At 42.9% G+C, this 11740-nt stretch overlaps 1 protein-coding gene across 1 annotated transcript; it reads left to right on the top strand.

Annotated features, from left to right (window-relative positions):
• Positions 1-7416: 7416 nt before the first annotated feature.
• On the top strand, positions 7417-11242 carry NFKBIA (NFKB inhibitor alpha). Its single transcript, XM_056546425.1, has 6 exons — positions 7417-8063; positions 8921-9029; positions 9184-9391; positions 9485-9573; positions 9730-9990; positions 10646-11242. Exons 1-6 carry the CDS (start codon positions 7819-7821, stop codon positions 10691-10693), a joined length of 960 nt encoding a protein of 319 aa, XP_056402400.1. The 5' UTR covers positions 7417-7818; the 3' UTR covers positions 10694-11242.
• The last annotated feature ends 498 nt before the right edge of the window (positions 11243-11740 follow it).

Here is an 11740-nt window from a genome sequence, read left to right as displayed (position 1 = left end):
ACACACTGATCTTTTACATTGATCACTGGTTTCTCGTAAGAAACCACTGATCGATGATTCTGCCGCTTGACTGCTCATGCCTGGATCTCAGGCACTGAGCAGTCATTCGGCGACCGGACAGCGAGGAGGCAGGTAGGTATCCTCCGGCTGTCATATAAGCTGTTCGGGATGCCGTGATTTCGCCGCGGCGATCCCAAACAGCTCCCTGAGCTAACCGGCATGGTTTCACTTTCATTTTAGACGCGGCGTTCATCTTTGAACGCTGCGTATAAAGGGTTAATAGCCACGGGTCCCGGCCATTGTTAGAGGCCGGGCCCGACCCGCGGGGCCATGCCGTGGCACCCCGTTATAGAACTGGAGCGGACTGAGGACATACAGGTACGCCATAGGTCCTTAACAGGTTAATACCCCACAGGTGATTGACTAACTTTCGTAAAATTGGGACATAAAAATAAAAAGATTGATTTTTTTTTTGTTTTAAATGCTGGTGTTACCACAAAGGGGTAATAGGAGAAAAAGCCCCCAAAAATTTGTAACACCATGAGGAAATTCCTCATATGTGCTCCGCAGGCAAACTACACTACAATGCTCAGATAAGAAGGAGTGCCATTAAGCTATTGGAGAGAAAATTTGGTTGGATTAGAAGTCAGGGGTCATGTGTGTTTACAAAGCCCCCGTGCTGCCATAACAGTGGCCCCCCCACCCCACATGTGACCCCATTTTGGAAACTACACCCCTCACAGAATGTAATAAGGGGTTCAGTGAGCATTTATACCCCACTGGTGTTTGACAGATCTTTGGAACAGTGAGCTGTGCAAAAGAAAAAGAAAATTTTTCATTTTTACCGACAACTGTTCAAAAAATCTGTCAGACACCTGTGGAGTGTAAATGCTCACTGAACCCCATGTTACATTCCGTGAGGGGTGTAGTTTCCAAAATGGGGTCAAATGTGGGGGGATCCACTGTTCTGGCACCATGGGGGCTTTGTAAACGCACATGGCCTTCAATTCCAGCCAAATTGTCTCTCCAAAAGCCCAATGGTGCTCCTTCTCTTCTGAGCATTGTAGTTCACCGGCAGAGCTGTTTAGGTCCACATATGGGGTATTTCCTTACTCAGAAGAAATGGTGTTAATAATTTTGGGGGCTTTTCTTTCCTATTACCGCTTGTGAAAATGAAAAATTTGGGGTAACACCAGCAGTTCAGGGGAAAAAAAAAACATTTTTAATTTTCACATTGTCACTGTACCCATTATTATGTTCCTTGAGGGGTGTAGTTTCCAAAATTCGGTCATATGTGGGTGTTTTCTTTTTTGCGTTCATGTCAGAACCGCTGTAACTATCAGCCACCCCTGTGCAAAACACCAATTTATGCTTCAAATGTACATGCTGCGCTCTTACTCCTGAGCCTGCAGAGCATTTTACATTCCATACTCGGAAGAAATTGTGTTACAAATTTTTGGTGGGCTTTTTCTCCTTTTACCCCTTATGAAAAGGTAAAGTTAGGGGCTACACCTGTATGTTAGTGTAAAAAAATAAAACATTTTACACTAACATGCTGATGTTGCCCCATACTTTTCAGCAGTGTTTCTCAAACAGGGTGCCTCCAGTTGTTGAAAAACTCCCAGCATGCCAGGACAGTCAATGGCTGTCCATCAATGCTGGGAGTTGTTGTTTTGCAGGCTCTGTTTAGGAAACCATGCTGTATGAGACATTTTTCATTTTTATTGGGGAAGGGGTGGGGGTGGGACAGTGTCAGTGTAGTGTAGTGTTTTTAGGGTACAATCACAGACTCTAGCTCAGTGTTTCCCAAACAATGTGCCTACATCTGTTGCAAAACTATGCATGCACTGACAGCTGAAAGGCATGCTAGGAGTTGTAGTTACGCAACAACTGGAGAAGAACAGTTTGGAGACTGTGTAGTGGTCTCCAATCTGTGGCCTTCCAGATGTTGCAAAACTACAACATCTGAAGGGCCAGATGTTGCAGAACTACACCGTCCAGCATCCCTGACTGTCTGGACATGCTGGGAATTGTAGTTATGCAACATCTGGAGGGCTACAGTTTGGAGACCACCATATAGTGGTCTCCAAACTGTGCCCCTTCAGATTTTGCAAAACTATAATTTCCAGCATGCCCAGACTGTCAGGCATGCTGGGAGTTGTAGTTCTGCAACATCTGAAAGGCTAGATGTTACTGAACTACAACTCCCAGCATGTCTGGACTGTCTAAGCATGCTGAGAGTTACAGTTTTGCAACATCTGGAGGACCACAGTTTAGAGACCACTACACAGTGGTCTTCAAACTGTGGCCCTCCAGATGTAGAAAAATAAAACTCCCAGCATGCCCAGACGGCCATTGGCTGTCTGGGCATGCTGGGAGTTGTAGTTTTGCAACTTCTAGAATACCACAGTGAAGATCACTTACCAGCGATCTTCACTGCAGCCTCATCCGCCGCCGAAGTTTCCAGCCTGCAGTCTCTGCCGCCGTTTGACCTCGGGGCTGCTCCCGCCGATCGACATCAGTGCCGCCGCTGCTCCGGTAAGACGGCCATGCTCCCCCCTCGCCGCACTTGTTCCCCCCGCTCTGCCCGGACTTCCATCAGTGGGCATTGCGGGGGAAATTAACTTTAACCCCCCCCCCGCCCCGAACTGCCAGCCATTGGTCGGTCAGTCCTCACTGACCAATGGCAGGGGATAGGAGGACATGGCACCCCTTCAGGATGATTGAGGCGGTCTCTGACAGCTCCGACCATGCTTATTTTCTGGGCGATCGGGTCACCAGAGACCCGATCAGCCTGTAAAAAGCCATGATTTTCCTGAACAGAATTGACTGGCAAATCATGGCAATCGTCATTGTGGGGGGGGGGGTCTCAGGACCTGGCCAATGTCACGGGATGCCTGCTGGTAGATATCAGCAGTCATCCTGGTCCGATCAGCGCCCGGCGAGTGGCGGTAATTGGAAATACGGAGGGCGTACAGGTACACCCTCCATCCTTAAGTTCCAGGATGCAAGGGCGTACCTGTACGTCCTCCGTCCCCAACAGGTTAAAATCCTTGCCGATTGTCTTAGTTTGTTTTTGCCCTCTCTCATTGGTCCTTCCCAAGTAGGCTTTGTGTGCAATCGCTTGGCAGTCACTAACATTTGTAAGGTACTCACAGTCCTGAATAGGGTGCAAAACCTAGGGTACAACGGGAACAGCCGTTGTTATTGGCGCTTGATGACGAAAATGCATTTGATAATGTCAGGTGGAACTGGCACTGGATGGTGTTGGACAAGGTTGGGATTACCGGACATTTTCGCACCTTTCTAGGAGGTCTGTATTCTTCCCCCCAGGCGCGAATCAACCCCTCGGCCATTTTATTCCTTTCCTCTCCTAAAGGGGACGAGACAGGGATGGCCTTTGTCTTCTCTCCTGTTGAATATAACTTTGTAACAATTGGCTTGCCATTTAGTATCAGGGCTTGTATCAGAACATCACAGTGCAGCATAAAAATGTCAAATTAGCCCCTTTCGCGGATGATGTTTTGATCTTCTTGAGTGACCTGAGTGCCCATTATGTCCCGCTGATGTCCGCTCTGGACCACTGGTACCTTCTTGGGGTATGAAGTGAATCAACTTAAGAGTGAAATCATTCCGCTAGGGCCACCCCAAACCGCTAGGCAGTAGGCACTGGGCATACCTGGGGTCTCATTAAACCTTTCATTACCTACCTGGGGTATAAAATAGGGAAGGTACCTTCCTCCCTGTACGCTCTCTGAACTACCCCGCTTTATTTAAGCAAATCCAAGAGGAAATGTTCAGCTGGTTCTCTCTACCAGTCAACTTACTGGGTAAATGTCATCTTATCAAGATGATCAGTTTCCCATGACTTTTGTACCACTTACAGAACCTGCCCATTTTACTAAAACATAAGGATGTGACCACTCTGAACTCTGCTTTTACGCGCTTTATATGAGCAAGTAAATGTCCTCGGATTGTGCTTAAAAAATTGATGTTCTGTAGAGCTGATGGCGGGGTGGGTTCTCCCAACCTCAGTGGCTTTTAAATTTTTCTTGCCTATTTCGCCATGTCATTGATTGGTTCAATGAGTCCAGTTACCATTCTAATTAATCCTTTGAGGCCAACTTGAGGTTCCCTTGGAAGTTGGTGCCCTGCATTCCTACTATTCTGTGCCTTCCCACCCATGTAAAGCGTCTCTTAGTGATTGGAGATACAGTTTTGACTTGGAAAGCCATTCGCAAGGCCTATGATCTACCTTTTCTGCTAGCTGGGCGTCTCAACCTCTGGGGCCACCCAGAATTTCCCCAGGGCAGGAAGCTTGTCTGACGCTTGGTGCTGCAAAGGGATCAGCGTGGCAAAGCAGCTGATGCATGTTGAAGCCAAGAGATGGCTTACCCCACAGGAAATCTTATTTAAGATTTCTTTTAAACCCTCCCACTTTCTCCAGGTGTCCCAACTTCTCTCTTTCTGTACTTCTCGACTCTGTGACCCAACCTCGGAGGGGACTTCTTCCCATTTTGAAGACATGGTAGTGCCGCAGCCTAGAAATTTGTCCCTCTCTGGCCTTTACAGATTTTTCATTGACCGTCTCCTTAAAGTTTCCAAAGATGAACTCTTTGCCAATTGGGAGTCTGTTCTTGATGATTCTGACATGCGAGATAAGATATTAATGGGCCAACGTCATTAACGAGCGCTGGTATGAGACATTTAAGATGATGCATTTTGGTTCATTGGGTTTTAACATCCTAGCTACTTCTAATTTCCCAAAAAGACTTACTTCTTTGTCTGAAATGTGGTGGCCCAAGACTTCTGGTGGGCGATTGTCGCTTACATTGCTAGGTACTGGACCATTCGGGTTCCCTTGACTCCCCGGGCTGTCCTGTTTCAGTCTGTCAACATCCCAATTGCAGAGGAGGTAGGTTTGCGTAACATCCCTAAATTTATCAATGTCATTCTCCTGGTGGCTAAGCGAATGCTCTTGCAAGACTGGATTAAGTCTACCATGCCTGCCGTAGCAGACGTGGTGGATGAGCTTAAACATTTTCTAAAGGTGGACAGACTGGACATAGGGAGAGGAATGCGATGAAATTCTTCACAAAGTGGTAAACTTTTTTGTCCACTCACGTCAATAAGCCTGAAATTGATGCCATAGTGTTGCCATTCCGCCACACGGAATGGTACAACCTGGCAGCCTTAAGTGACACTCTGGGCCCCCTGTGTCCCCCTGTGTCTCTGACTGTGTGTGTGTGATTGTAGTGCCTATGTTTTGTGCCAGGTATTTTGCACTTTTGGGGACGGGGTTACCCCAGTCTTGCCACAGTACTTGCCTATTGGCTTTTCTCTATGTTTAGTATACTTAATGTGTGGATACTGCACTACTTACTTCAGCTTTTATGCCATATTATTGTTTTCCTGTACTTTTCTTGCTGTTCTTCTGAGAAATTATAAAAATACAATAAACAAAGTTTAAAAAAAAAGGCCATAGATGCATACGGCAAGGAAATAATTCTACCACTGTACAAATCACCAGTCAGACCACACATGGAATCTATTCATACCCATGATCTATTTATACTCAGAAGTGTATCTATAACAAGGGGGCATCCTCTATGTCTAGAGGAAAGAAGGTTTCTACACCAGCACAGATGGGGATTCTTTACTGTAAGAGCAGTGAGACTATGGCATTCTGTCAGAGGAAGTTGTCATGGTAAACTCAATAAAGGCGTTCAAGAGGGGCTTAATAACATTACAGGTAGATACTAGATTTATAGAGATAGAATTTTGATCCAGGGATTTATTCTGACTGAGATATTTGGATGTCTCGAGTATCTAAGGGCCTAGCGCTTACCCTGAGCAGACACACGGTTCTGTAGCTCCCGCTCTGATCCCATTACCGCTGGTCTCCTGACGCCTATCGTGTTCCCGGACCCGCTCGGGTACACTAAGGATGCCTTTTATGTCCGACACTAGCCACTGCCGTATTGCTGCCACTGCAGACAGGCTGCAGGAATTTGATGAGACCTGGTCCAAGATGGTGCCCATGCGTCTCAGTCCTCTGCGCTGTGGAGGAGACTTTAGAGCCCACACTGTGGGAGGTCACAGAGCAGCTGCTTGCTGCAAATAGTTTGCCTACAAGAAACTCACATGGTGCCTGATAAAATGGGGGTGTTTAGGAAATCGTGGGTCCAGTGGGACAACCATTTTTTTTATCACTCCACCTACTCTAGAGGGGAAACGCTGCAGGTTCATAGGTTGCTCCTCTGGAAGGTGGATCAGATACGAGTGGACCCCGTGGGCTATAATATTTTTGTACATGCATTTATTAATAAAACCCCTTTTGTACTCCTCTGTATATATAACCCCCCTTAAGCTACCCTTGAGATAATTCACCTGGCAGTGACATTTGCAGTGGGGTTTCCACATGCAAGGGTTCTGTGTATGGGAGACTATGACTTGGTCCCTGATATCTCCTTGGATCATTTTCATGTGGTACCCCCTCTGCCCCCACCGGCCTCACCCTCTGCCTTTACGTCCCTGATGTCCTCAGGTGCATTCATTTCTCCTTTCTAACCTCTCCCTCTTTCCCCTCTTTATTTTCTCCTTTTCTATCTCCCTCCTCCCTATCTTTTAGTTCTGCAGTGTGGCAACCCCCTCTGACTGTGGGTGGGGGGATTCTATTCATTTAGCTATATAACTATGCAAGCGGATTCCGCTTAAAAAAACACAGGTACAATAGGGCTATGTTCACATGGCAGAATGTCCGTGCGGAATTCTGCATGCATATTCCAGATTGAGATTCTGCAGCTCTGTTCACAAGGCAGAATTTCCGTGGCAGCAACATCTGCTGCAGGAATCCTGATTCGGGCATCCGTAAAAGCATTGAACCTGTTTAATGTTTTTGAGTATTCTGCTCGGAAATGCATTGCAGTCTATGAAGCAGCGCATTTCCGAGCGGTCTGTGGAATGTCTGAATGAAAATTTTCCATGCCGACATTCCACCGTGGGAACATAGCCTAAGTCTCTTCAGGATGAAGCCCATAGTATTAACATTGCACAGTTTTAATGCAGATACCAAAAAAATATATATTTTTTATTTTGTTTGCATACAGTGCAGCAGACTGCACAAAAATGGTGTGAATGGCTGCAGAATTATTTTTACAGTCAAAATGTAGCGTGCAAAAAAGTATCAAATTATTACCATTAAAATGGAAAGATATAAACCGTACAGTCCCTAAAAATATCATAGATCTGTTGTAGATTCTGCGGGATTGTACTGGGTGTTTAAATAACCTTCACAAGAAGGCATTGTGTTTGAGAAATAAAGAACATTCCATACAAAGGGGAATTTCTCATCTCTGTGTAACCGGTTTGGAAGTTTTCTGGTTTAAAATTTTTCTCTTCTTTTTCAAACCCCAGAACAGGATAAGTCTGGTTCAATGTGTGCTGCACTTGCAGTGTGACTGCTTGGAATTTCCCAGCCCTGAGCACACAGTGCATAGATTACAAGAGGAAAGCGTACAGCCACGCCTCCCAAAAATCCCCATATGTGTAATCACTATATTGAAAAAGCCCAGCACACAGACACAGCTCTCAGATCTCTTGCACTGCTCGCCTGATCCTACTTGGGTGCTTGTCGACGATTACATTTAGGAATTATTTTTGTCCTACAAAACCAAAAGACATCCAATTTCTCACTACATTTTGTAGACGGATTCATTTGATTCCTTTGGAACCATCATTTTAAAGAAAGGTTCTAAAAAAGGAAACGTTTGAAGATTTTTTTCAACTTTTTTCATTGCTGCAAAGGAAACACTCAAAATGAATACAAGACATATGGATTATTCCGGGAATATGATGATGGATGGCGATATCAGGATGGCTGGGAAAGACAAGTTGTTCCAGGCCACTGAAGATAGAACTGACAGTGGACTGGACTCTTTGAGAGAAGAAGACTACGATAATATAGTCAAAGATATGCAAAATCTGTCTATGCCTACAGATCAAAACATCCAGGACTATGAAGTGGAGGCATGGAAAATGCAGGCAAACGAGGATGGCGATACGTAAGTGATCTGATTTGCAAATTGTGTTTATTTTATGTTTAGTGTATATAGCTATAATGTTTGCATTCCCTATATATGTCAAGTATTATATGACAACAGCAGTCGTCATCCTTTGAGGAGCATGCATCTTTTAGAATTAATATATCTGCATATATATTTGGTAACTGCTTGTTACATAATTGTTGTCAGCCCACAAGGATAGGAGCTGCCCAGTACAAAATAACAGTAAATCGTTTATAATAATAATAATAGGCTTAACACAGTTTTTTGCAGGGTTTTGTTCTTTTTCTACATACTGTAATAAAAATAGAAATGCAATTTTCATGTCAAGTGAATTGTTTATCTTGCTTTTTATGCTGTGCCAATGTGTCAAAAAGGAAGGGAAAATGTTTTGCAACTACGGTAGATGTTTTTTGTTTTTTTTAAAGTCGTTGATACATATTTTCTGGGTTTTCCCTTCCTCTCTTTGTAAGCTTTAGAGGGGTGGTGGAGGAGAGGAAGGACATGGGGGAGGGTAGGCAAGGCCACCATGTTCTGTGATGTGACTTGCTGGCTGGGAGGGGTGGAGCTCTGAAGCTATTCGGAAAGTCCCTGGCTTGTGGCCAGGAACACAACTGCATACATGAGAAAGCGGAAAACAACAGACATATCTAGAGAGACAACACATAGAAAAAACCCAACTTACACAATCCTGGACTTACAGCAGGGGGAGGGGAAATAACTCACAGTTGACACAGTGCTATGACTACCTATATTACTATCTGGTAAATGGAGGTGATGAAATTGTGACACATTTCCTTTTATGTTTGCATTAGACTTACATGATTCTATTTTAAACATTTTTTTTTTCTTTACAGATTTCTTCATTTGGCAATAATTCATGAGGAAAAAGAACTGGCAGCAGAGGCCATCAAAAGATCCTACAGAGATTCTTTCTACCTGAACCGACAGAATAACCTTCACCAGGTAATGAGCCATTTCGAACTTAATTTGCCACATTTTGGGACTTTTTTTAATATAATACAAAATGAATGGAAAATAGAATAATGTACAATAAAACTACATGTAATATTATATAAATGAATATACATATATATTTATATTTCCGATTTATTTACAGACACCTCTTCATCTGGCCATCATAACAGATCAGCCTGAAATAGCTGCAAAGCTCTTTGAAGCAGGTTGTGATCCAGAAGTTAGAGACTATCGTGGAAATACAGCTCTACACATTGCTTGTGAAAAGGGGTCACTGCATGGGGTTGGTGTTATTGTCCAGAACTGCAAATCCCGTCTGTTACCCATTCTACAGTACACAAACTATGATGGTAGGTATCAGTAAAAATCTGTTTTCAAAGCAAAAAAGAAACACAGCACATTTCCAATTGTGGAATGCTCATGGTGTTGTCATTTTTTCATAGGTCACACATGCCTACACTTGGCATCCAGTAATGGCTTCCTTGCTATTGTGGAGAACTTGATCAATTTGGGAGCAGATATTAATGCACAGGTGAGGATCTCTATGTCACCTATCTCGCAAAACAAAATCCATTGCATTGCATTAGCCTCATAGTAACGATCAGTATCTTAACATCACTATATTAACATTAACTTTGAGACAGTGTTTGGTTAAGTAACTTAATATCCTTTATTGGATTTATTTTAGGAACCATGTAATGGCCGCACAGCTCTGCACATGGCTGTGGACAAACAGAATGCCGATCTCATGCATTTGCTGCTGAAGTATGGAGCAGATGTGAATAGAGTCACCTATCAAGGATACTCGCCATGCCAACTTACCTGGGGGAGAAGTAACCTCCAAATTCAACAGCACCTGCTAGCTGTGACAGAGAGGAGCCTGCAGTACCTGCCAGAAAGTGAAGATGAAGACAGTTCAGAGTCAGAATCAGAACAATCAGATGACGAGGTAATTATTATTACTTGCATATTTATTGATTATCTTTGTACTGACATAGATATAATGTTAGATAATAGAGAGTATGAAGTTTAGACAATAAGAGGTTTTCTTCTATTGAATGGCTGAACTCTGATGCTCTGAGTGATATGAAGACTATAGGGTTGCCATCCCCTACTGCAGGGGGCTATCTGAACCTCAGGAAGGCTCCCCTTTTCCAAAGACAATGCATAAAATGGTATCCTGACTGACATGAGATCCTTCTTTATTAAATTAGGAGGAAGGGACCTGAACAATGCTGGGAGGCATTTCTTTACTAAGAGAGTAGTGGATGCATGGAATAGACTTCCTGCAGAAGTGGTAGCTGCAAATACAGTGAAGGTGTTTAGGTGGGATAGGCATAAGGCCATTCTTCATATAGGATAGAGATAGGTATGAGGCTATCCTTTATATAAGGTAGGGACAAGGACTATTCATAAGTATTCAGAATATTGGGCAGACTAAATGGGCCAAAATGGCTCTTATCTGCTAACACATTCTATGTTTCTATGTATCTATTTCATGGAATTAACCAAATATAAGGGCCCAAATCATATTTATAGTACTTTCCTTTATGGTTATATAAGACACTGCTTTAAACTTAATTGGATTTTTATTCTTTTTACAGTACATGTATGATGACGTTTGCATTTCTGCATGCCCAAGGATGCTGTAGGCCACTGCAGGAGTAGTCCACAAGCATATATATATGGACAGAAGCTTGCCAAGTACAAGAGGTGGCAACACTTGGACCAAGGGTCAGAAGTGGATGTTCGTCCACTAAAGAGTTTGTAAACCTGAGTTGCTTGTGCTGTTCTAGAGCGTGAGATGTGCTACATGAGTCATGAAGTGGATGCGTCTAGAAGAGCCTAGAACTAACATGTGGTCTTAGAATTCAAGAATCTAACTGGGAAAAAGGTGCTGATGAACAGAAGCACAAGAACCTGTCTCCAGAATGACCAGTTCCCAGAGCGGACAGACATGTTTATATCTGAACTAGGGGTGAAAAACAGATTATTATAAGGGTGTAGCTAGTAAAAATGCTACCTATTAAATGTATTACCATACTGCTAAGAAGACTCATACAGATAAATATTAGACCCCTTAAAAGACCTAAAGTGGTGAGAAAAATAAACTACACAATGTATAAATTGTAAATAATGTATATGGTTTATTTTTATATATATGAATGGGATATATTTATTAAAATAAAATTCAAATACAAATTGTACCATCGTTATCATTCTCTAGAACAATGAGTGAGGTATTATGAGAACATGTCCACAGAAAAAATGCAAATAATAACCAAATATAAAAATAGGCACATTAGCTATCTCATGCAGGATCCTAAAAGACAACAGCCTGACTGATGAGTATTCAATGGCATTTCTAATTTCCAATTTAAATCCATGTAAACGAAAAACATAACACTGTGATTATAGTGTTAAAACATACGTAAAGGCACCATGTGGGAAATGTTTTTTAAATGAAAAAAATCAAACATACATTGTGCTGTCTACAAATACTCACATCCTACTTACCTTTTCACATGAATTTTTTGCATTTATTGACTGGTTACGTCAATTTTGATTGTAATTTTGCTGGTAACCAGACCCAGTTTATGTAGGATTACTAGTTGAATGTTTACCTAAGATAAGTTTCACACAAGCATAATATGGTTTCCTTTTTTGCATCAGTATTATTGCCAAAAGTCCAAGTCAGA

This window comes from Hyla sarda, chromosome 11, assembly GCF_029499605.1.
Source record: "Hyla sarda isolate aHylSar1 chromosome 11, aHylSar1.hap1, whole genome shotgun sequence".
Classification (NCBI taxonomy): Eukaryota; Metazoa; Chordata; class Amphibia; order Anura; family Hylidae; genus Hyla; species Hyla sarda.
Note: the sequence above shows the minus strand (reverse complement) of the source record. Positions and strands in the feature narration are given on the sequence as shown.